Below are 26,055 nucleotides of genomic sequence, written 5' to 3' on the forward strand. Positions count from 1 at the left end.
ATGATTGTATAATCACTTACATAACCATAGATTTCAACTGATATAGTACAATTTCAGGAACATTTGATGAAGTAGTGGTGAAAGTACAATCATAGGTCAACTATAGGGTAAATGACTCCAATAATCACAATAAACCAGTCTAATTAACCATTAGACTATTGCTTCATTAAATAAATAACATAATCAATTAAATAGATCTGATCCACTGGTTCAAATCGGTAAACACAACAAATTTTTGTTTATTTTTAAATTTTTTGTTTTTCCAGCAACGAAATTGAATTTTTGAAATCTCAAAATTTGAAACAATTTAAAACTTCAAAAACTTGTTCAAATTCAAACAATTGAAATTCAAAACAATTCAAATCAATTGAGATTTTCATTGAAACAAAGATGGCTACCACAGGAAAGAGACATACAAAGACTCAATCTTCATTCGTGAGTATTTCCTATTTCAATTGGAGTTTTTTGGGTTTGATTTGGATGTGTTTTGATGGATTCAAAGTTTAAGCGCTGTGAGATTTGGTTTACTATGTATAAGACACTATGGACAATTCAAAGGGAATTAAGATCCAAGGGGTATTTTGGGGTGAAGAATACGATGGTGATGATTATTCAGTTCAATTGTTCATAGTTTTATTGACTTTCATTGGTTTTTGTTGATGTTTAATTGGCTTCTTGTTTGTTCTCCTTAATTTCGGTGTGGTCCAATGCGGTTTGTTTTGTTTTGTTGTTGGGAATTGTGCGCACGCGTTTGAGAATTGGAAATTTATAATTCTAGAATTACAAAAGAGAATGGAACATTGAATATTGAACATTGAATGTTGGTGGATAGATCAGGGATGAGATTGTCTATTCATAAGATTGACATTGTTGACATTGTTGACATTGTTGACACTGGTATTGACACCGATCTTCTCACTGGTCTTGGCTTGAATCTCCATTAATTAACCCATTTGGTAATAATAAGATCTATTTACTAACAAATATTCACAGGCTTTTGAAAGCACAACTACATCTGTTGCGGCAAGTCAAATGCGTAATGCTTTAAATAAATTGGCTGATACTGTTACTGATAAAGAACAACAATCAAAATTCGAAAATGAAATGGATTCATTTTTTGCTTTATTTAGAAGATATTTAACTGATAAAGCTGCTGGTTCAACTTTAGATTGGGAAAAAATTAGATCTCCAAATGATGATGAAGTTGTTGCTTATAAAAATATTGAATCAAATTCAACTGCTGATAATTTAGATAAATTAGCTGTTTTAAAATTAAATGGTGGTTTAGGTACTTCTATGGGTTGTGTTGGTCCAAAATCTGTTATTGAAGTTAGAGATGGTAATACCTTTTTGGATTTATCTGTTCGTCAAATTGAACATTTAAATAGAAAATATGATTCTGATGTTCCTTTATTATTAATGAATTCTTTTAATACTGATCAAGATACTCATCAAATCATTAGAAAATATGGTGGTCATAGAATAAGAATTAGAACTTTTAATCAATCTCGTTATCCAAGAGTTTTAAAAGATTCTCTTTTACCTGTCCCAACTGATTATGAAGATGATATTAATTCTTGGTATCCACCAGGTCATGGTGATTTATTTGAATCTTTACATGCTTCAGGTGAATTAGATGCTTTAATTGAACAAGGTAAAGAAATTTTATTTGTTTCAAATGGTGATAATTTAGGTGCTACTGTTGATACCAAAATCTTAAATCATATGTTGGAAACTAATTCAGAATACATTATGGAATTGACAGATAAGACCAGAGCTGATGTTAAAGGTGGTACTCTTATCAATTATAATGGTCAAGTTCGTTTATTAGAAATTGCTCAAGTTCCAAAAGAACATGTTGAAGAATTTAAATCAATTAAAAAATTCAAAAATTTTAATACAAATAATTTATGGATTAATTTAAAAGCTATTAAAAGATTAATTGAATCAAATTCAATTCAAGTTGAAATCATTCCAAATGGTAAAACTATTACTAATAAATCTGGTCAAGAAATTAATGTCTTACAATTAGAAACTGCTGTTGGTGCTGCTATTAGACATTTCAACAATGCACATGGTGTTGTTGTTCCAAGATCAAGATTCTTACCAGTTAAAACATGTTCAGATTTATTATTAGTTAAATCAGATTTATTCTATTTAGAACATGGTGCATTAGTCTTGGATCCTTCAAGATTTGGTGCAAATCCTTTAATCAAATTAGGTTCACATTTCAAAAAAGTTTCAGGTTTTAATTCAAGAATTTCTCATATTCCAAAAATCTTGGAATTGGATCATTTAACTATAACTGGTAATGTTACATTAGGTAAAGGTGTTGTATTAAAAGGTACTGTGATCATTGTTTGTTCAGAAGGTCAAAGAATTGATATTCCAAATGGTTCTGTTTTAGAAAATGTTGTTATTACAGGTAATTTAACCATTTTAGAACATTAAGGAACTTGTTTCAACATTATTAAATACTTTTAATTATTATTATTTCACTTCCAAAATAACTATATTCCAACAAAAAAAAATCTGATTTTTTAGAAAAATATGTTTCCTTTGCTAATTATATTAATTCTTGCTTTTTTCAACACATCAAAAATATTCAAAAAAAATTTAACCATCATTTTTGCACAAAGTTTTAATCACATTCTTAATTAATTTAATTCAATTTTCAAAAAAAAAAGGGGGTTTTGATTTTTATAATTTCATAAGGAAGAATATATGATAAACCATTGATTTGGATATTTTGATTAAATTATTTCTAAATGAAAGAAATTCGTAGTTGGTTGGTTATTCTTGATTAATGCTGGCATTTGGTTTGGATTTATGATCGATTTGGTTTGGTGAGTTGATTGGTTGATTGGTTGATTGGTTGATTGGTTAATGACTACATCAATTAAAAGAATTATTGCAAAATTAAGATTTATTAAAGCTAATTAAATATTGAATTGAATTAATGGTATGATTTTTTGGTGATTTTTTTAAATTGGAAATTGCAATGATAGATCGAATCGATCTTTAAATTATAGCTGTTGATATTTATCAAAGTTTTGAATCATAATTAGCTAAAGAATCTCTTAAGTGATCAGAAGTTTCTTAAAAATATATTGTTAACATAAATTTCATCCAATATTCAAATAAATATCAAGGTCAAAAGGTGATGCTGATATAGCTATGTTATCAATATGGTATCTAGGTTGTGTTATACCAGCATTAACTTGGTCATCTCTCATTATACCTAATACAGCATTGGCAAATCTCAACTTGTAAAGTGGATCTCTTAATAAATTCTGAACAACATTACGAGAAAAACGACCACCACTTTGATTTCTCCATTTGATTAAACTCAACTCATATTTTCCTAATCTTATCCATTCTTGAAAATTTGGATTTTGAAAATCATCATTGTTCCCGTGGATTAAATGGTTATGTATATGATTTGATATTCTTTGCTCAACATTGAATAACCGTTCTTGAGTATTTACAAAATAATGAGCTAAACAACCTGTATAATCTTCCATGAATTCTTGGAAGCTAACAAACTCTTGAAAATTTGAAATGTTTATAAAATTAGAAATACTTTTTCTTATTTTTCTTGATACTATTGCAGCATGATTTTGATGTAACCTAAATTTTCCTCTCCTACGTATATCAGCTAATTCATCTCTTGCATATGTGTAATAAATTTCACTTGACAAAAAGTGGCTCAAGAATAAAGTACTTCTATTGAACCTGAATTCTTGAAGAGTCTTAATTGGAAATGATTGGGGTGGTATGATAAGTTCAACTCTCGGTTTAGCAAATGGATTTTCTGGAACCAACTCTAAATACAACACCAATTGCATCACAGCAGCTAATTCAAATAGGATAAAAATAAGAAGAAAATTGTCCATCCTTTCAGATTTGACATCATAAACTAACAAGTTAAGTAATGTTAAAAAAACCATTATTAATACAAGACCAAATTTCCTAATATTGAGTAACATCTTCAATAAGTTACAAGCACCAAAGTATCAAAATGACAATTTCTCTGTTTGTGAATGGATTGAAACTTGAGAAAAGTACAAAATTTATTTAATCCATATTTCATTAGTATATAATTTCCATTCATCACTATGGAAACCGTTTACCACAAAGATCTTACTACAATCTGTTGTAAAATATGTTCATATATGAGAATACAGTATACAAGGTGATTGAAATTTAAAATGATCTGTGAAGATCGATTAATCTAATACTAATCAGTTGAATTTGCATGGTTTGTTAATAAGTATCATTGACGTTTTAAAATCATTTAAATATCCAGTTTCAAAATCTTTAACTGATATATACTCAGTTTCAATGAACCCATTTATTAAAAAAGATGTTGAAATAGAATCACCACAGGTATTATTTTGATCAATCATCGATTCCATAATGAATTTTAATGTATTCAAAAGATTTTTTTCAGAAATGAAATCTCTATTCTTGATTTTTATATCATGACATTTATCAGTGGAAATTTCATTCATTCTTTTATAATTAAGATCTATCCCATCATAGTATATGTCAATTACTTGTTCATATCCTAGTTCATGCATCGAATTTGCATAAGTTGACATTGGATTCTCATTTTCAAAATCATTCAAGTTTGAAATATCAGATAAAGATAAACGTTTTTTGGAATAAATATAATCAAATTGTTCAGCAATAGGTAGAAATTCACCAAAATATACATTATTAGGGAAAATTTCATTAGCTGGTTCATAAAATTCTTTTTGGAACTTGGCAAAACTCCATAACACACTATTATATGGAGTATTCCATCTACATCCAAGAAAATCTTCATGATCTTTTTCTACAAACATCATTGGTGATTCATATGATAATTTTGTTACATTGGAACTCCTTGAGACTAGTTCTTCAATTGTGTTTTGTATGAATTTATTCTCTAAAAGCTCTTCTGTCCCATCCAAGATTGTTAAATCAAATGAAATATTTCTAATACTTTTTCTTAATAAAGACTTTGGATTGTTTAAAATGGTTTTGAATAAGAATTCAATCTGTGACAATGATGTAACAACAATAACATCAGAATTACCTTCTGAATTAGTGTAATCTTTTGTGGAATAGACATCTAAGGTTTCATATCTATACTTTGAACCTATAAAATTTCTTTTATATATACTAAAATCTTCATATGGAACGTGTGGGAAATCTGGACCAAATGATAGGAAATTAAAATCATTTTTCCTCATCTTATTAGTACTACTTATAACCATTAATGCTTGAATGTTTCCAAATATTTTGTAAAATCTTGGTCCTATTTCCCTATAGAATGCTGAGTTCAATCTTGTTAATATTTTCCCATCAGCCCCGCCGATAACCATTACATCTTCCCATATGAATGCAGGCAATGGCCCCATTTTGTTAAATGTAAGGTTTGCAGGGTGTGTTAAGCTATTATCTTTGGGCAAAAGGGATCTTGTGTATTCAATAAGCTCTGTTGAATTCATTGACAAATAGTTATAAATGCTATCCATATAGGTTGTAATATAATATTGTATTGGGAATATTAATAAAAGTTTGAAATATGTATAGGCTTTCAAAGTTGGTCTAACGTATGATAGCAAAAAGTTTTCAAATATGACACGCTCTCTCGTACACTTAGAATGAAAGCGTAACACTTCAGTACCGGTATTATATTTCATTCGACGATATATCCTATAAATGTGAAATAAAATCATAATCAAAGTTTGTAAAGCCAATATTCCAAGATAAATCATTGGTATGTATGAATAAAAACTCAATATCACGAGGAAAAAGACCCTCTTCCATGTGTTTAAAAGCTGCTTGCGTAACATTTCAAGCATCATCATGATGGATCAGTATAGCAATTAATAGAATATTGAAATGAATTTTTGTATTATTATAAGTGAAAGATATTCTAAATTAAATTATGACTATGAAGAAGAGAAACGTTTTAGTTTGAAGGATTTTTATATAAAGTTTTTATATAATAAATATTTTCCAAAACAGATGGCTGAATTTTCTGTTTAAATATTAAACCTCTCTTTTTTTTTTAGTTTATAAAAATGTCTATTGATAAATCGGTATATCTCGTATAACTCGCTCTGTCATGAAAATCGGGTAATTGATCTACTAGTATATTATGATCGCACTATTTTATATAAATCTTAGCATCTAAATACCTCATCTTCTATTCAATAAAGTCATTTTTGGTTTGAATGTCGATAAATTTTCAAGGGTGCTTTTACTGCTTAATTTCACTCCGTACAGGCTGACGTTGAAGTTACTAGAGTAATTGGATGTCAAGGAATTAGTAAGAATTAATAAAGTTAATATAATTGCATAATTGCTATACTAAGTCTAAGGAGAACAAGGGAGCCAAGTTATGTACACATAATCTATACATATCAATATATTTCAGCTAACTATATTCACACCTGGCAGCTTTTTCGTCATACAAAAATAATAAAAATTTCATCTTATCATTCATCTTATCCGACGTTGAGCTTATATATAAACTAAAAGAGCTTGATGTTGTACTATAATCTTCTAAAGCTTCTTAGTAAACTCTTTACAAAAAGCTTTGTTTAATCTTGTTAAGGTATAAATATCTGCCTTATCATAATCTGTAATCCTATCCCAGATTTCAAAAGGAAACATATCACCAAAAGTTGAAGGTAGCTGATCTTGTGAAATTGTTGTTTCTATAGTTGATGACTTTGTGCTCTTCAATTTATGAAGAGAATTGTTTATCTTTCTGAGCCTTATACCAATCCATCCAATTTTATTCGAAACCCAAAATCTGACGTGATATAAGAATACTTTGACTCTCCAAAATGAAATCAATATTGGTCTAACTTTAAAAGTCATGCCATCTTCAGGATTAAAACTATCATTGTACATCCAAGTATGAAGCTTTGGGAAATTTATTTTAAGAGTCCCATAAACTAAAGACAGCAAAACCACAAATATGAGATAAGGAATCCAAACCATCTTGATGTCGATTCTGATCAATTAACTTATGTATAATAATTTTTGTTATCCCACTTAGCTGCACTTTGTGTGAATTATGGTTTACCACTTATCTTTGACAGATATATCAAAACAAGGAATAATACACATAATAGACAAATGGAAGAAATATCTTTGAATTTAAATACTTCTCCATAAGAGCAAAATGTTTTTTTCGGGTTGATGTTAATTTATAACTCATCTCTCTGCTCGTTATTGTATCCCTCACCCGAGTTGGGCCTATAAGAATGAGAGTTTATATAGAGAATAATTAACTTCAGAATTGTTCGTCTAAACTCAATTACATCTTTGACCTACCTAATGGCTTCCAAAGAGTGATTATTTCAAGTTTTATTGTGAATTTATTTTTACTGATGGATATAAAAATGTCTATTATATAGTGTCTCCTACCGATAGTCGTTAAAACGATTATATAATCAGTATAAACATCTTGATCAAATTTAATCTTCAAATTCAACCTTAACCAACTTAACAATGCTTCCTAAACATCCACCATAACATTTCATATGATATCAATGGGTTTACTACAGGAAAAGTTATTTCATAAAACGGTTCATCTCGCTAATTCCTGACTGTTCAGCCTCTCATGATTAAGAAATCTCCCAAATTGACCCTGAATTTTTGAGCTCTTTTCCATCGGTATATACAATTGATTGAAATTATTTCAAATTAATGCTCGAATAAAATGAGTGCTTTATTAAATTGAGCTGGTTTTCTGTTCTTAGTTATATTTAACTCTTACTGTTTTCTGTTCAATGATATATATTGTATTTAAGTTGGATATGGTTCCCTCTTTTTCCAAACTTAACATATTTTGAACTCTTCAGTTACATTGGATATAAATTAAAGTCATAGAGATTATCAATTTTATACAATTAAAACTTTCGACAAATAACAGAGAGCAAGTTAACGATATTAAACATGGTCCAAGGAAAACACATTAAGATTTCTTGTCAGGTCTGCATCAAAGGTCATAGAACCAAAGATTGTAATCACAAATCTATTATTGAACCAAATGATCCCGGTTACAATGGTTCAAGAGGTTGTTTAGAAGTCATTTCTAAGAAAGGACGAAGAAAATCAAGAATTCCTGATCAAATCGGTGGTGTTGGACTGGGAAAGGTAACATTAAATCCCAATAATGATAAGTTTATATTGATTGAAGCTAAATTGGTTCCAAAACTTAATGACTGGTGTCCAAATAGTAAGAACTTTAAATATGAATGTGAGTATCCTTGTTGTAAGAAAAAATCAAAAGAGCTATACATTAATGAGGAAACTTCTAGTTTTCTAAGAGTTCCACAATATTGTGACCTTACTTCAATTGAAGATGCTAAGAAGATTGGTACACCTGTTAGTTATAAAGATTTACCAAGTGATTTTTTGCATAATGATGTGAATTTCCATTCTATTGCTCAACTTTATCCTGATAAATCAGATTATTCAGATCAAGATATTAATCCATATGCTGGAATAGTTTCTAATCCAAATCCACAGTCATCTAACAACTCACCATTGCCACAAAACGTCCAATCCAAAAACAACGCCAAACTTGCTACATCACTCAATACCAATTCGATAATTCCATCTTATAGTGCAGAATTGAATTATCAAGTTCCTAGTGCTACTAATACTTCCCCATTGAATTTCAATTTAAATGGTGACACTAATCAACAATATCATAATAATCAAAACAACAATCATTATCAAAACAGCAATCACATTAACAATCACTATAATAATCGCAATTACTCCAATGTCAATAGTAGCATCAATCAGAATCAAAATCTCATAAATCACCAAAATCCATCCTTTTTTGGCGTGAATGGTTCAAGCAATCCTACCTACAATAATCATTTAGCACATAACAATCAAAACTTTCAAGAACTGGAATTCATTCATGAGCATCCATCTAATATTCATGACGTTGAAAGTAGTGATAATGAAAGTGGTGATGACGATGACAGTGATGAAAGTGGTGATGACAATGAAAGTAATGAAAGTGATGGAAGTGACGAAGAAAGTGAAGAAATTGAAAGTGGTGATGACGATGAAAGTGATGAAAGTGATGAAGATGTTGAGAGTGAAGATGAAATTGAAAATGATGATGACAATGAAAGTAATGAAAGTAATGAAAGTGATGAAAGTGATGAAAGTGATGAAGAAATTGAAGAAAGTGAAAAGGGGGAAGAGAATGAAGATGATAGTGATACAATTGCAGTAAGTGACGATAGTGATACAATTATGATTGATGGTGATGAAGACCAAGATGATGAAGATAAAGGTAATGATATCTATACTAATAATAGTCAAAGTGATGAAGATGATGAGGATGAAGATGATGATGAATTTGAAGATGAGGAGGATTTGCCAAAATTTTATATAAGCCCTGAACAACAGAGGAAATTAAATCTTGCTAGAAGATTTAGACAACTTTTAGAAAACAAATCATTACTTCAAAATCCTTATTCAAATGATATTGATCTTGAGTTTACGTCCATTTATGATGTCAATAAAGAGATTCGTTTGGTAGAGGAGAGAATCGAAGCTACAAAGAGAAATGGAAAGAATTACGACCAATATTCAAATCATGTCATTTCAACTACCACAAGCGTAACTAAATGCAACAACGCTCAGAACAGTAATGGCTTTAGATGTGGTTCCATGCTTTAAAGTCAAAGCGGAAACTCAAACCGTGCTAACCACGATTTAAATAAAGTATATTCATCGAATTACACAAATTCTTACCATTATAATGTTAATAATAGAAACAGCTTTCAACAAGATGCCACAGAAACAAATGATCCTTCATATGATATTGGATCAAACTATAGTTCTGATGATGATGATGATGATCTTTGAGTAGGATTACCTATATATACAAATGACTATACTTACATATAGATTTACAAACACCTAAATAAATTGAGCTTTAATATTTGACCTTAACGTAGATGTGTATACCCGCGAACTTTCAAAAGTAAACTTTGAAGGAACCATAAACAACAAATTAGTTTATAATCAAATAAAGAGGCATCCCATCTGGTAGATGGATTGACAGGATAGCTAAACAAGATGTTGATATAAAAGATACATTGTCGCTGATGAGGTGCTTTTCGCTGGAGGTATTACTTTGTTTGTTCTTGCCTCAATTTCATCGGTTTCAACATCAAGGAGTTCTGGTATATTACTGATATCAAGTACTAGTATGCTATATCAATCAAGTAGAGGATAAAGTTTATTTCTAAACTGGTTACATTGGGCTTTCAAAGGATGATAAGTTATGTGTTATTTCTGATATAAATGTGGAATTTTAGATTGACATCATATTCATATTTCAAGGTATTTTTGGCTTGCTTTTGTGTCACAAATTACAGTCATGATATTGGGTTAATCAGTTCCGGTAGCTGCATGGATATCAGATACCATACTTGCACAAATTTAGCTATTTTTATTTTTAGTTACATTGCTTTTTTACAGGGAAAAAAATTTTGTGTTTCGAGTTCATTAGTTTTAAAAGTATCTAAACATCATTTTGACATCATTGGTCCATTTCTTCATGTTATTCTCATCACTGGGTACTCAGAATGTCTCCATTATGAAGTCTATTTATATTCAAGATTCATGACTTCAGACTTCAGAGATCACCAGAGTTTTACCAATAAATATACCTTCATTCATCATCAGATTTTTATAATAATTTAATGAGCTACAAATTTGAAACTAATAAGCGTATACGGTTGTATCTCTTCTTGAAGTAACTTGAGCACTTCTTTTGTTGATAAGTACCATGGAAGTCTTGAAATCTCTTATAGTCTGAGTAAAACCTCCAAAATGGTTTTCTAGATTCCTTTCTGGAATAAACCCATTCATCAATAAGGATGTTGAAATATTCTCACATTCATATTTTTCAGATGCCATCATTCCCATAATATAGTCTAATGTGGACAAGACGTCTTTTTCAGTTTTGAAAGCTCTCCTTTTGATCTTTATGTCATGACATTTGTTTGCAGAAAACTGATTAACGATTGAAGGAAACGTATTTCGATCAACTCGTTGTAAAGTTCTTGAATAATTTGACATTGGGTTTTCATTTCTAAAAGAGTCCAAATTAACAAATTCTGATAGCTCTGATCTTTTATTTGAATGATAATAATCAAATTGTTCAGCAATTGGTAAAAACTCACCAAAGTAGACATTTGTAGGAAAAATCTCATTAGATGGCTCACAAGGTTCTTTGGAAAACCTTGCAGTGCTCCATAGTACACTATTACCATTATTCCATCTACACCAATTAAATTCCTCATGATCTTTTCCTATTGACATAAGTGGAGTGTTCATTTCCAACTTTGTTACACTAGGATTTTCTGAATTGATATTTTCAGTTGTATACTTTATCAAACTGTTTTCAAATACTTCTTCTGTTCCATCTAATATTGAAACATCAACAGAAATGTTTTCGATACATCTCCTTAGAAGAGAATCTGGATTTTTCAAAATTTCCTTGAATAAAAACTCAACTTGAGAATAAGATGTAACAATCACGGAATCACACTCTGAATCTTTGTATGTTTTGGTTGAATAGACGTCTAAGACTTCATATTGATATTTTGAGCTGATGAAGTTTCTTTGATAAATACTAAAGTCTTCATATGGAACTTGAGGAAAATCAGGGCCAAATGTAAGATAATTAAAATCATTTCTCCTCATCTTTTTTGTAGTGCTGATAACCATTAGCGCTTGAATGTTTTGATACTTCTTATAATATGTTGGTCCTAGCTCTTTATAAAATGCTGAATTTAACCTTGTTAATTCTTTCCCATCTGCACCACCGATGACCATTACATTCATCCATATAATTGCAGGTAATGGACCCATATTATGGAAAGTTAAATCTGGATTTCTTGAGCAGAGAAAATTCAAAATCGTCGAGTGTGTAGACCTGAGCTTTGTAAATACTTGTGAAAGAAAGAGGCAAATGTGATCATGGATAACGGTGATATAATACTGTATTGGGTATACTAGCAGAAGCTTAAAGTAAGCATGAAGTCTTAGAGCAGGTCTGACATAAGCTAATAAGAGATCCGAATACAAAACTTGCTCACTTTTGATCATCATTAATCTTATTCTATCTCCCTTCTTTCCACGATATACTCTATAGTAATGGAACAAGACCATAATTATGATTTGGCCGAATAATATTCCAAGATAGATTATGGGTAAGTAGGAGTAAAAACTTAATATTATGAGAACAAGAACCTTCTTCCATACATTAATGAACTGCTGTTTTAATATTTCTCTCATGTTGATTTGTTGAAGTTTAATTATGTTTTGTGCAAGTTGTAATATAGTCCACTGGTATAATGAATGTACTAATTGATGATAAAGTAAAGAAAGAGAAATAAAGAGCTAAGTCTGGATTAGAAGTACTTTTATTCTTTTGAGATATTTATTCTTCTCTTTTTTAATTTAAAATCACTCAAGACGAATTTCTGTCTGTCTGTCATGAGAATCGGTTTTTTGAGGAAGCGCATATATAACTTGAGTCTTTTACGTCAATAATGAAAAAAATACAGTAAATACATTTTTGAACATCATATTTCTAATACGAACTTTATATTAAATTAAAAATTAAATTGAGAAACCAAACTTAAACACAAAAACTTAAACAAACTTTATAGACGGTTAATGAATTTTCTTTAATTAACCCATTTTCTAGCACTACGGAATAATCTAACCCATGGACCATAATTTTCCCATAATTCAGCTTCTTGGCTTGGATACCATGAATTAGCTTCTAATCTAACAACTCTTTCTGGATGAGGCATCATAGCTAAAACTCTACCATTTGGAGTTCTAATACCAGTAATACCATTTGGAGAACCATTTGGATTATATGGATATTTTTCAGTAGAATTACCATAATTATCAACATATCTAACTGAAACTAAACCTGTACTGTTTAGTTTTTCTAAATCTTCATCAGATTTAAATGATGCATGACCTTCACCATGAGCAACTGCAATTGGTAATCTTGAACCTTTCATACCGTTCAAGAAAACACTTGGTGTAACATCTGAGTTTTCCACAATTTCAACTTCACAAACTCTTGCTTCATATTGTTCACTTGTGTTTTTTTCGAATGTTGGCCAGTTTTCAGTACCTGGAATTAATTCTGCAATTCTTGAAAGGAATTGACAACCATTACAAGCACCAAATGCAAATGTATCATCACGTTCGTTAAAGAATTTATAAAATTCTTTACGAGCACGTTCATTGTATAAAACAGATTTAGCCCAACCTGAGGCAGCACCTAAAACATCACCATATGAGAACCCACCACAAGCAGCAAACCCAACAAAATCATCTAATGTAACACGACCACTAATAATATCAGTCATATGAACATCAACAGAAGTGAAACCAGCTTGTTCAAATGACCAAGCCATTTCTTGTTGACCATTAACACCTTGTTCTCTTAAAATAGCAACTTTTGGTTTTGATTCTAATGAAGAAATTTGTAAATCATCAGTTGGATTATAAGTTAATTTATATGAAAGACCTGGATCTAAATTATCTTGAATTGCTTGGAATTCTTGATCAGCAGATTTTGGATTATCTCTTAATCTTTGAATTTTATATGAAGTTTCAGCCCATGATTGTTGTAATGAAGCTCTTGAACTATTCAAGATTTGTTCACCGTTATAAACAACTTGAATTGATTGTTCTTTATTGAAAACTGGTTCACCAACAATTGAAATTAAATCAGCTGGAACACCAGATTCAACCAATGTTGAGACAAATTCTTCATATCTTGATTTAGAAACTTGGAAAACAGCACCTAATTCTTCATTAAATAATGAAGTTAATGAATCTTCATTTTGATTGTTCAAATTAATGTTCAAACCGGATCTACCAGCGAATGCCATTTCTAATAAAGTAACAATCAACCCACCATCAGATCTATCATGATAACTTAAAACTAAATCAGTTTGATGTAATTTAGTAATACTTGTTAAGAATGATTTTAAGATTGAAGCATCATGAACATTTGGACTTGAATCACCAACTTGATTATAAACTTGAGCTAAAGCTGAACCACCTAATGCCTTGGAGATTTTGGCAGCTAAATCAACTAAAACTAAAACAGTTGGTTCTTCAGTCTTAATTAATTGTGGAGTCCAAGTCTTAGATGTATTACCAACTGGACCGAAAGCAGTAATAACTAAAGCTAATGGAGCTGTAACTTCTTTATCATCCCATTTCATCTTCATTGACATGGAATCTTTACCAACTGGGATAGAAACACCTAATTCTGGACATAATTCTAAACCAATAGCTTGAACAGCTTCATATAATTTAGCACCTTCACCAGGATGACTTGCTGGAGACATCCAATTAGCAGATAATTTAACAGCATCTAAAGATTTAATATCAGCAGCAAATAAATTGATTAAAGATTCTGCAACTGATAATTTTGCTGAAGCACCTGCAGAAATTAATGCAATTGTTGGTTTTTCACCCATAGCTAAAGCTTCACCTGTTGTAACAACAGTTTCACCTAATGAAGTTGCAGTAACACCAACGTCTGCAACTGGGACTTGCCATGGGCCAACCATTTGATCACGATCAATTAAACCAGTAACTGTACGATCACCAATTGTAATAAGGAATGATTTTGAACCAACAGCCGGTAAATGTAAAACTCTTTCCAATGCGTCATTAAATTTAACATCTGGTAAAGAAACTGGATCTAATTTTAATGGAGCACTCTTGGTAGTTCTTGACATTTTTGGTGGTTTACCAAATAAAATTGACATTTCTAAATCAATTGGAGTTGATTCTAATAATTTATCAGTTAAGATTAAACGTTCTTCACTTGTAGCATGACCAACAACTGCATAAGGAGCTCTTTCTCTTTCACAAATTTCTTTGAAATTATCTAAATCTTGTTGAGCAACAGCCAAGACATAACGTTCTTGAGATTCATTACACCAAATTTCCATTGGTGACATACCAGGTTCTAAACTTAAGATATCTCTTAATTCAAATTTAGCACCAAGACCATTATCATGAACTAATTCAGGTAAGGCATTTGATAACCCACCAGCACCAACATCATGGATGGATTGAATTGGATTATTACCACCTAGGGCAACACAAACATCAATAACTTGTTGAGCACGACGTTGCATTTCTGGATTACCTCTTTGAACAGAAGCAAAATCTAAATCAGCAGAACCTTCACCAGATGCAATTGAAGAAGCAGCACCACCACCTAAACCAATCAACATTGATTGACCACCAAGGACAATTAATGCAGCACCTGGAGTGATACCATGGTTTTTCAAAGCAAATTGAGGTCTAATAGCACCCATACCACCAGCTAACATGATTGGTTTATGGAACCCTCTAATTTCTTCTTTATCTTCTGCATTTTTAACAGATGTTGTTAAAGTTCTAAAATAACCATTGATAGCAGGACGACCAAATTCGTTATTGAAAGCAGCAGAACCTAATGGAGCTTCAATCATAATATCTAATGGTGAAGCAATATGATAAGGTTTACCAATATTTTTCAATTCCCATGGTTGTTCAAAATCTGGAATTAATAAATCTGAAACTGAAAATCCAGCTAACCCACATTTTGATTTTGAACCTCTACCAACGGCACCTTCATCTCTAATTTCACCACCTGAACCAGTTGCAGCACCTGCGAATGGAGAAACCGCGGTTGGATGATTATGAGTTTCCACTTTAATTAAAGTATGAACTTTTTCCTTTTTAGAAGTCCAGACTTTAGTTTTTGGATTTGGAGTATATATATAAGCATCTGGACCTTCAAAAACAGCAGCATTATCACTATAAGCACTGATAGTATGTTGTGGGTTTCTTTCTTCGGTGTTTCTAATCATTTTAAATAAAGTTAAAGGTTTTGTTTCACCATCAATTTCCCAATCAGCATTGAAAATTTTATGACGACAATGTTCTGAATTAACTTGAGCAAACATGAATAATTCAACATCAGTTGGATTTCTACCAATTTGATTAACAAAAGCATTAACTAAATAATCAATTTCACCTTGATCCAAAGCTAAACCAAGGATTTTATTTGCAGTTTCTAATTTTTCTTTTGGTTTGGAAGTTAAATCAACTTCAACTAATGGTTTTGGTTTATGATGACTGAATAAATCTTCATTTGTTGGTGCAGTTTCAATGTATAAAGATTGAGTCATTCTATCATAAACTGAGACTAATGAAGAACCATCTAATAAATGATCTTTTAATGGGAATCCACGACGAACTTTAACCAAAAGAGCTAAACCTCTTTCAATTCTATCAATATCATTTTCTAAACCACAAACATTTGAGATATTTGTAGCTTTTGATGACCATGGAGAAATAGTACCAGGTCTTGGTAAAATTCTAATAATATAAGAATCTTCATCTTCAGATTGTAAAGTTTCTTCAGAAGTGGAAATTTTAATCAATTGTTGAGTTAATGGATCTTCTAAATCTAATTTTTGATCATATTGTAATAAAGTTTCTAATAATTCAATTTTTTTAGAATCTTTTTTAAATTCTGAATCTTCTTTTAAAGAGACATAATGAATAAAAGCAGAACGAATTGAAGTAACAACTGAAGAATTAACAGCAGTGTTGATATCATTGATCAAAGTAGAAACTCTGAAAGGCGACAATGCCTGAGGACCAGGAAGAATCAGAAGCGACATTGTTTCTCTATACTGTGATGATGATTTGTTCTAAATTTTGTGGTTAGCATACTAGATCTTGACGTGATAAGGAGGCCATCAACCAAACAAAAACAGCCATAAGCTCCCATCTTATACTCACTCTTTTGGACAATTGTGTAGTGCTCTCTCTAAGCAAAAGACTAGCCAATATACCAAACAATAACAACAACGTTCTGAATCAAAGAAACAGAAAAGTATTTAAACCGCCAAAAAGTGTCATTTACAATTTCTTAATTTCTTTAATTTACAACCAGATTTTTTCTTTGCAGAAGTCAAAAAAAAAAAATAAAAAAAAAAAACTGACTCGCGAAAAAAATCAAATTCGCGGAACTTTCGCGAATTGAAAATAAAATTTATAAACTTATTTTTATTTTTACTATGTGAAATCTATGAAATTTACAAGTTTTATTACTTTTAACTAAGTTTCTATAGTTATAATCATATCAAAATGCCTCAAAAAGCTTTGAAAGTCAAACCAAAGGAAAAAAAGAGAGAGAGAATCACTAAAAAGCAACAAAATCCTAAGAATTATGCTCCAAAAATAATTAAGGCTAAAAATCCAAAAGTTGCAGCTATGGATAAATTAAGTAAAGTTCATTCAGTTACTACTTCAACTGAAAAATTAATTGCTTCAAGAGTTGGTCATTTAGAACTATTAACTGGTAGTAGAAGAGAAATTGAAAGACAACAAAAATTAGAAAAGAAAAAAGCTGCTGAAAAGAAGAAATGATTGTGTCTCATTATTATAGATAGGAATCGGATTGATTTTTTAGTTATTTTCCATTATATTGTACATTAAGGGTTAAGGTCTGCATATTTATTTGGTTTTCATTATATTTTAATATATACAAGTTGTAATAAGATCTTTAAATCTGTAATTATTAGTTATCTAAATTTTTTTCAAATAATGGAATTGAATCATTTGTTGCCTTTTTATAACTTAATCTATTTTCTGGAATATAACGAACAGGTAAATAATAATCTAAAACCATATTTTGTACACCAGAAAATGCATTTGAACTTATCCAATATAATCCCATACATGCAGGAGCTTGGGTACAAACAGCCATCAAAAAAACAATCCCAATTCTTGAAACACTAATTAAAGCATCAAATGCCGTAGGTCTTAAACTTCTTTTTTTAGAACCACTTTGATTTTGTAATTCTAAAGTTTTGGAATTCCATTCAATATTCATTAATGCTAAAGATCCAAGTAATATTGGCATAACACCTGATGGATCTGCTATAGTTAAATCATTAATCCAACCAAAACCCTCGGTAGTTAATGTTGGATCCAATGGTTTTGATGTGATATCAGTCCATCCACTTAAATTTCTAAATGTAAAACTCATCAATATCCATAATGGGATTTGAAACATTGGTAATATAAAATTTTTATATGATTGACATCCATGTTCTTTAAATAATAATTTTTGTCTTTTAGAAACTTCTTTAACACTCAACATCATAATTTGATCTGAAGTTAATGAAGCAGCTCCAACATTTATACCTTTTGCAGCACTATCAGATTTTAATCCACCTGTTTTAGCTAATTGTTGTTGAGCCATTTGTGCATTTTGTGCTAATTTTAATCTTAATATTGGACCAGTGGCATTTAAAATTGGTTTTAATTGAGATTGTTTTTGAATTCTTTTCCTTTGTAATATGGCAAGTGGTAATGTCCATACTGTTCTAAAAGTTATTGTAGTTAATGGGATTAATAACCACCATGATAAATTTGTATATTGATGAAATTCTTGTAATGAAGTTGTCATTAAATCAACTAATTCCACTGGTGATATATAAGTTCTTTTGGAAACATGGATTGGTGGAGGTTTGAAAGAAATGACATTTTGTCGTATTATCTGGGGTCTTGTTATTATCCTTGAGAACATGGCTAGATCTTGGTTGAGTCCAATGTTTTATCTGATCTATGTTTTCATATATGAAAAAATTTATAGGTATTAATTTTTTTTATGGGCTAAGAAAAACTCGGAGATGAGATTTTTGAAAAATTGATATACTTAACTACAGATTTCAAAATTCTAATTTGATTTCTTAAAAATTCATTAAAAGGTTTACTTTTATGTGGCTTCATTATTTAAGTTGTATAAATAATTATATGCTTTGATTCTTGTTAAGCATGCTTGTTTCCTGTGCTTTTTTTAGCTCTAAAATACAATAAAATTGAGGTTTGAAGTAAACAAACTTCAATTTATATGAAAATGAATAAAATGCTGATATTTTCAATACTTTTCAAAAGTCTTATCAATCTGTAGCAGTACCATCTCTTGGTCTATAATAAGGTAAAGTTTCAACAATATCTTGAGGTAATCTACCCATAACTTTAACAGCATATAATCCAGGTAAATAAGTATTAACTCTTAACCATTTAGCAACCCAAGATTTATCAGGTTCACCTATAGCAACAAGACCTTCAAATGTAGGTGATGTAGTAGAAAGACCAACATCTAATAAATCAACACAATTTGGACAACCTTCATCTTGAAATCTCTATTGAAATTATTGTTAGTGGATGTAATATATCAATTATTATTATATTCAAACTCACTCTTGAAGACTCCACTATCCCACATAGCATACAGGCTCTATTGGATAAGGAACTCATTGTATATATTTATGCCTTTGGAAGTAGTTGGTGGTATTGTTCAAATTAATCAAATGCAATTCAAATTGATCAAATTGATCTTTCATTACAATCAAAATAAGAATACCAGTGGACTGTGCGAACCAGACACTCATACTTTTGAGTGTTACCCTCTTTTCTTCTTAACTAGTAATCCTGGCAAACACCACTTTTATTAAATTTCGAAGAATCCGATGTAGTGTAACGGCTAGCACGGTCCGCTTTCACCGGGCAAACCGGGGTTCGACTCCCCGCATCGGAACACTTTTTTTAAATGATCTTTATTCGGGCGATTTTCTAATTATTTATTATAATTGCATTCCTCTTTTTTAATTTTAATTCCAATTAATCAATTTCAAATTTTGATATGATGAAAAATTTGTCCTTCGTATTTATGATCGACCAATTTTAAGTGTCGTCTGATGAATACCAAACCAAATATTCAACCGACTTCCCTTTCTGATAAAAATTTGAAATTATTGATTGATTTTTTTTGGCAAAGGCAGCTTATCATTATCTTAAATAAATCATATAGCTGTATCTACGTATAATACAAACCTATTGGGATTATAGCTTCTTACTTTAATATGGTTTATTCTTAATGGTTCATGTTATGAATTTAGTATATAGATGAGAATTTCGCGAGTAGTTTAAAATTGACACAAAATAACACAAAACCATCAAATATCACGAGTGCCAAACCACCAGAACCTAATTTGAAATGGAAACGATTTAATGATTTTGATGATACTAGACATTGCTCCATAAAGATTGAATATAAACATTTGGTGTTTCTATAACTAGTTGAATAAATAGCTTTGTGGTTTGTCTTTATACACGCGAACATCTGAAAATAAAATTTCAAAACAATCACGTAGTTGATAATCAAAACAAGATCATATTGATGTACTTTTTGTTGAAGATCTACTTTCGATTATTCTGGTCTTGTGCTATTATGAAGGGTTCAATGCGGTATTTGATTATTGATAACTGAAAACTGATAGCTGCTAGTATGGTATATTATTCAAATAGGGATATGTTAACATGATATTGATTAATCCAGTGCTTTTATTTAAGGTTTGTTTTAAGCTTTGAACTTTGAATATCAATGGAAAGTGGACAATCATAGAATATAGGTTATAAGAAATTCAACCAAATTTAAATTGAACTATCAGATTCTGGATGATTATTTAGATTGTATTATGATCTCAAGTATTGACTTTAAGCTACAGGGTCAATCACATTTAGATTTGAGTACTTACAGCTCCTTTTTCATAAAATTATTTCTAACAAAATCAACAACATCAACAAGAAGAAGTCAATGCTCTGGATAAATGGTGACTATAAGAAAAAGCTGTGGTATATGACTATTTGACTACATATTTTGGGCAAGATAAATTTATGATTAGATTGAAGTTAATTTAAAATTATTAATGGGGTTCATAGGTGCAGGGTTTCAACTAATTCAACATTTGAATTCCAAAAAGTATCATTAGTATCATTGGTATTATGAGGGAATATGGCTCACTCTCTCGTGATATATTTACATATTATCATACTTTTCAAGATACCAAACTCAAGTTACAATACCTCTAAATGATTATCAAAAGGTTCAATCGCTTCAAATATACAGTCTAGGTCAAATTAGCTTTCATATGAGGATGAAATGCCTACAGGTTACAAGAGTGATTTAAAATCAAATAATCAATGTACATTAGTAAATGTACATAACAATATAACATTTCAGGAATCCCTAATTGGAAGTGATCCAATTACCTTACCTTATACCTGATTATTGGATTTAAATCACGACATTGGGAACTAAAGAAAGCTATAGAGGTTGTTAAAAAACTCAAAACAAAACTCGAAACAAACGGAAACATATAAAAAACTATAGAGGTTAATAAAAAAATCAAATTTGACGAAAACATAAAGAAAACTAAAGACGTTGTTAAAGAATCAAAACTGAAAATATAAAGGAAAGAAAGCAATAACTGTTAAAAAAATCAAAACTGACGAAACATATTGAATAGTTAATCTGTGTGTGTTTTTGGGGGTTTTAATATATAAAGTGAAATCAAAAAAGCTGTTAAAGTTAATTCAAAAAAGTTAGTGTTCCAAATATAAAGGGTTTAAAATATGTTTTTTTGGCTTACGATAGGTTTCTAATATACATACTGACATCAGCCAGTTTGAACACATTATGTATGTGCTCTAATAAGATTTGAAGTACTTCATTTTGAGCAATCAATTTTCTTAATTAATCATTGGTTCAATACCTTCCTCTCTTGCAAAAGAAAGTTGACCTCTTCTAGTACTCAAAAGATAATTCATAGAAAGATCTTGAAACAACTTATGTTTCATTCTCAAAGCTTTCTTACTCATACGAGTTGAACGAGCATCAATATCTTGAGCAAAGATATGATCAGTTTTAATTGTAATTTCAATACTAAATTCTTTATCAGGAACATCTTCAAACATTTTAACAACTTTACTTTCAACTTTAAAAGTACCGATAACATTCTTACGATCGAGTTTCAACTCATCTATAATTGATATCTCACCAACAATAGAACCCATTGGAATTCTTTCTTGAGAATTAGCAGTACCATTGGTTTTACCATTCTTTGAAGAAAGACCATGACGACAAGCAGAGGTACCTGCATAGATAACACTTGGGATTTTATAATCATTGGTGTTAGAATCAGATGAGTATAATTTGAAGTGATGAGTTGAAATATTAGACTTTAAAACCCATTTTGTACGATATTCAGGGAAAAAACCTTTTGAAATTTGGTTATGATCCCTAGAACCTCTGAAATGGACATCAAGACCTTCAAATTCATCATTTGAGTCAGTAAATAAGCTAGAAAATCCAGGCATTGTTATTACGATAATATACTACTTAAAATTAATTGATTACGAGTTGATTTAGATGTTTTTATGATGATTTTGCTATTGTTTCAATAGCTTTTCTTTATTGAAGAATGGTTTTGGTAAGAAGTTAAGTTGAACTTTTTGGGAATTTTTTTGCTCTTATATAGTAATTTGGGAGCCAGGTAACATCTCACCAATATGACTAATTTGGATGCAAAAAAATGTGAATGAATGACCAAATGAATGACCAAAATGACTAAATGAATGACCAGAATCCTGATGAATGACCAAATGAATGACCTGTTTTTTGAACCAGCATTTTATTGATTAAGCTGGTTATGTTATCTTATCTTAATCTTATTCGCGAATCCATGGCCAGCCAGCTATTTATCCTCAAATAGGTAGAACATCAACATCAATTATTACCTGATTCTGATAGATTGTGTAGTGTGTAGATAAAGAGAGGAATAGTGAATAAAGCTGTATAAGGCAAAAGGTAAAGATCATGAAGAAAAACACGTGTAATATCATGACTTATCAATCAATTGCGCGAAGTTGCATAGATAAGAGCTTATCATGACAATTTGGAGCGTACATAGTACATACGTTTAATAGAATTATCGACAATATTATTAAAAGAACTAGTTATACTTGTTAGCTTTTGTTATGTGATCAGAATTGATTCCTTTACTTACACAAAAAGCCCGACCATTGGCCACTTGTTAAAGGACTTAATTATATGGAAATAAGGTGGTTTTGGTGATGTATAGCCAAGTATCACGTAGTATGTTTCCAAAGATTTTGCCACTGTATTGGATAAACCAAAATCTCAACAACAAGTAATTGTTATTGTGATTAGTCATATGTAGCACTTCTATCATGTAATCATTTCAACTGCGAACGTACACAAAAAAGTAAACAACTCTTCGTGAAGGCGTGAAGATGTTCATAATCAAAATTACATTAGCCCATGAATATGGCAGTGGTATCTACAGAAGTGATATACAAAGGATGAGCATTTAAGATTTATTGAGCTCTTTAGATGCTTTTTGTTGAAGATCTGCTAGATTATCATAAAGGACTTACTTTTGTTTCATGATAAATGATAAATGTGGGATTTTGAACTAGTCTGTTATGGTATTGCAGTTTTGTGTCACAATCACATTGAGATAATTTTAATGAATCCCATGCATATTGAATAACAGATTATGCTGTGTGTTAAATCAAATTACACAAAAATAGAAATTTTTGTGCATAATTTTGTGTTTTGTGCAATTTAGTTTTTGTGTTTTGGAAAATAAAAAAGTATAAAGACTTCATGTTCCCTTTTTCATTTCCAATTTTCTATTTCCCTTTTTGATCTTTATTCAATCATTTATTCTTTATTCAATCATTTTGTTCAGGGGTTGAATCTCCGCTAGATCATAGTTGATTTATAGCTCCAGAGATTACCTGCTTGTTGTCACATTACCTTGGGATTATCGGCTGATTCTGATTGTTTATATTCAAATTTAACATTGACCAATTAGGAGGTGGCGCTACTTCTTGTGACGTGTGTTTTTTGATGATTTTTCAAATTAGGTTGAATCTGAAACGTTTTTGGGAAGTTCATGTGGGATACCAGTTGAATGTAAGTTAAATGTTTTGTGAAGTTGTCATTAAAGTTTATTGATCCGACACCTATAGACTTTAGAACATAAACTATCACATTTTTCAAAGGGAAATTCATTGTACGGATACTACTATTCTACTAACTTTTATTTAGGATTACAAACTTTAAGTAAAGCATAATATTCTGTCAAAAGTTGAACTTTTAAATTGTGAGTATAAGATTTCAACAATTAAAATTTAGTTGTCATTTGTTTCATAAAGAATTCAGAAGAAAGAGCCATCACCTAAACGGGTAGTCTTTTTGAACTCAATTACAACAATGAATATTGTTTGGGGCATAGATGTTGCTAATCCTTTGCTACCTTTAGATTTTTTCTAAAATAAATTCCTTTGCAAATTATTCATAGGTTGTCATTAGCGTATCATCATACATGATATGCTTTATGGATTTCTGGCTCTTAAAAAGGTACACAACACTGCTGGAAGAAATGTACAACAATGGATATTTTTCTTAAACCAAGTTTTGATCAAAATTATCACAAAAATTCATATATCGACGAACTTTTATCGTCTATTTATATCCAAATGACCAAAATTAGATGGTGAAGTCAATTCAAGTTATGATAAGCTTACAAACTTTTTGGAAAGGTGTGGGATATGTCTATTAGACAAAAATACTAGATTACCCAAAAATTAAAGCTGGATATCTAGAATTTATAAGGATTTCTGGTTAAAACATAATCACCAATTCCACCTTTAACATATCTAAAATGGGTCTAAAATTGGAGCTCTGGTACCATGTACCCATAATCCAGATCAATATCCAAAGTTATAACCCTAATTGGAGTATGTCCTCTAGGAAACTTGGGCTCATCAAGTAAACAGCCTCAATTTGGGGATAAACAAACAATATCCATATTTGGTTTTCGCTGTTGTTGTGGTTACTTTTGGTGAATTTTTGAAAGTTTGTGTAAATCAAGATCTTGATTCTTTACCACAAAACCATAATATGCTGTAGAGCGGCTTGTTTGCATAGTTCATTTGGTTGTTGGAGAAACCTAGTTCATTATAGGTATATCCCTTGGTTCCAAGGTTTAACCAGGTGTTTTATTGTCCAAACGTACTTGTGTGAAGTTAAAACTCATTTGATTTTTAGCTGGTAATTATATATGTTTGTATAGGATACGTAGCTCGTCTAGTTTTTAGTTTATATAGCTTGAGTATATAAGAGTAATCATACATCATTCATCAACAGACACATCTGTGTTGTTACATTTAATAACCTTTCAAACCTCGTACTTGGTGCTTTTTGCCTGCGATTGAATCAATATATGGGAAAATCCGAGACCGACCGATTCAAAGTGACACAAAAAGACAAAACACCGAATACCAAATTACACTTTTCTACCAAAACTATGTCATTCTACAATACCAAGTGTTACACAAGTGTTTAAATTTCAAAGGAAGTTATATTGTAATTTTGGATCCAGGAATCCAATATTGGAGCTACTCATAAATACTTTACACTTAATGGAATTTGAGATTTGGATTAAAGCAATCTATAAAATCCGAGACATAATATAATATTATTATGCATCTTCAATTAATTATTATGAACTATTTTTGTATGACGAAGTAGTATATATAATATATTGATAAATTCTCAAAACAAAGGGCTTTCATATGAGTGTAGTTTTATAGATATAAAATGGTTTTGAAATTTTTGATTTTTTCAAATATATTAATTTTTTAGCCTTATAAATTTTATTTTTACTTTAAAGTCAAAGTAATTATTGAAAACACCTAAATATATATATTAATAATTTTTTTGATTTTTTTATGCTTTAATAGACAAATCAGTTAAGCCATGAAAGAGAGAAATATTACTGTTAAATTACTTTTAAACCACTTAACATTTTTATTAACATTAATTTAATTGTTAATTACTACTTGATTATATAAGATCATACGCGATGTCTTAATTAAGTATAGATATACGCCACAGTAAAGCCAATATAATCAGCAATTAAAAGTGAAAGAGAGAATCAACTATTAGAATATCTAGTTTAATCATGGTGATCATGTGGCTAATATTATATGAGAATATTAAGCATATCCGTA

At 30.3% G+C, this 26,055-nt stretch overlaps 11 protein-coding genes across 11 annotated transcripts; 3 read left to right on the top strand and 8 right to left on the bottom strand.

The window, feature by feature from the left end:
- Positions 1-818: 818 nt before the first annotated feature.
- On the top strand, positions 819-2,451 carry UGP1 (UTP glucose-1-phosphate uridylyltransferase; the record flags this gene model as incomplete). Its single annotated transcript, XM_011279087.1, has 2 exons — positions 819-897; positions 968-2,451. 2 exons carry the CDS (start codon positions 819-821, stop codon positions 2,449-2,451), a joined length of 1,563 nt encoding a protein of 520 aa, XP_011277389.1.
- A 674-nt stretch (positions 2,452-3,125) lies between these two features.
- On the bottom strand, positions 3,126-3,950 carry BN7_275 (uncharacterized protein; the record flags this gene model as incomplete). Its single annotated transcript, XM_011279088.1, has 1 exon — positions 3,126-3,950. One exon carries the CDS (start codon positions 3,948-3,950, stop codon positions 3,126-3,128), a length of 825 nt encoding a protein of 274 aa, XP_011277390.1.
- Positions 3,951-4,244: 294 nt separating this feature from the next.
- BN7_276 (uncharacterized protein) lies at positions 4,245-5,693 on the bottom strand (the record flags this gene model as incomplete). Its single annotated transcript, XM_011279089.1, has 1 exon — positions 4,245-5,693. The coding sequence occupies one exon, from the start codon at positions 5,691-5,693 to the stop codon at positions 4,245-4,247; it is 1,449 nt and encodes a 482-aa protein (XP_011277391.1).
- Positions 5,694-6,561: 868 nt separating this feature from the next.
- Positions 6,562-7,005, bottom strand: BN7_277 (uncharacterized protein; the record flags this gene model as incomplete). The annotated part of the gene is made up of 1 exon (XM_011279090.1): positions 6,562-7,005. The coding sequence occupies one exon, from the start codon at positions 7,003-7,005 to the stop codon at positions 6,562-6,564; it is 444 nt and encodes a 147-aa protein (XP_011277392.1).
- A 960-nt stretch (positions 7,006-7,965) lies between these two features.
- Positions 7,966-9,717, top strand: BN7_278 (Midasin; the record flags this gene model as incomplete). The annotated part of the gene is made up of 1 exon (XM_011279091.1): positions 7,966-9,717. One exon carries the CDS (start codon positions 7,966-7,968, stop codon positions 9,715-9,717), a length of 1,752 nt encoding a protein of 583 aa, XP_011277393.1.
- A 1,050-nt stretch (positions 9,718-10,767) lies between these two features.
- BN7_279 (uncharacterized protein) lies at positions 10,768-12,162 on the bottom strand (the record flags this gene model as incomplete). The annotated part of the gene is made up of 1 exon (XM_011279092.1): positions 10,768-12,162. The coding sequence occupies one exon, from the start codon at positions 12,160-12,162 to the stop codon at positions 10,768-10,770; it is 1,395 nt and encodes a 464-aa protein (XP_011277394.1).
- A 581-nt stretch (positions 12,163-12,743) lies between these two features.
- Positions 12,744-16,778, bottom strand: ADE6 (phosphoribosylformylglycinamidine synthase; the record flags this gene model as incomplete). The annotated part of the gene is made up of 1 exon (XM_011279093.1): positions 12,744-16,778. The coding sequence occupies one exon, from the start codon at positions 16,776-16,778 to the stop codon at positions 12,744-12,746; it is 4,035 nt and encodes a 1,344-aa protein (XP_011277395.1).
- A 469-nt stretch (positions 16,779-17,247) lies between these two features.
- BN7_281 (uncharacterized protein) lies at positions 17,248-17,529 on the top strand (the record flags this gene model as incomplete). The annotated part of the gene is made up of 1 exon (XM_011279094.1): positions 17,248-17,529. One exon carries the CDS (start codon positions 17,248-17,250, stop codon positions 17,527-17,529), a length of 282 nt encoding a protein of 93 aa, XP_011277396.1.
- A 151-nt stretch (positions 17,530-17,680) lies between these two features.
- COX18 (membrane insertase COX18) lies at positions 17,681-18,694 on the bottom strand (the record flags this gene model as incomplete). Its single annotated transcript, XM_011279095.1, has 1 exon — positions 17,681-18,694. The coding sequence occupies one exon, from the start codon at positions 18,692-18,694 to the stop codon at positions 17,681-17,683; it is 1,014 nt and encodes a 337-aa protein (XP_011277397.1).
- Positions 18,695-19,067: 373 nt separating this feature from the next.
- On the bottom strand, positions 19,068-19,562 carry SPT4 (transcription elongation factor SPT4; the record flags this gene model as incomplete). Its single annotated transcript, XM_011279096.1, has 2 exons — positions 19,068-19,313; positions 19,518-19,562. The coding sequence occupies 2 exons, from the start codon at positions 19,560-19,562 to the stop codon at positions 19,068-19,070; spliced, it is 291 nt and encodes a 96-aa protein (XP_011277398.1).
- A 2,140-nt stretch (positions 19,563-21,702) lies between these two features.
- Positions 21,703-22,329, bottom strand: BN7_284 (uncharacterized protein; the record flags this gene model as incomplete). Its single annotated transcript, XM_011279097.1, has 1 exon — positions 21,703-22,329. One exon carries the CDS (start codon positions 22,327-22,329, stop codon positions 21,703-21,705), a length of 627 nt encoding a protein of 208 aa, XP_011277399.1.
- Between the last annotated feature and the right edge of the window lie 3,726 nt (positions 22,330-26,055).

Source organism: Wickerhamomyces ciferrii, contig 00005 (genome assembly GCF_000313485.1).
Source record: "Wickerhamomyces ciferrii WGS project CAIF00000000 data, strain NRRL Y-1031 F-60-10, contig 00005, whole genome shotgun sequence".
Taxonomy (NCBI): Eukaryota; Fungi; Ascomycota; class Saccharomycetes; order Phaffomycetales; family Wickerhamomycetaceae; genus Hansenula; species Hansenula ciferrii.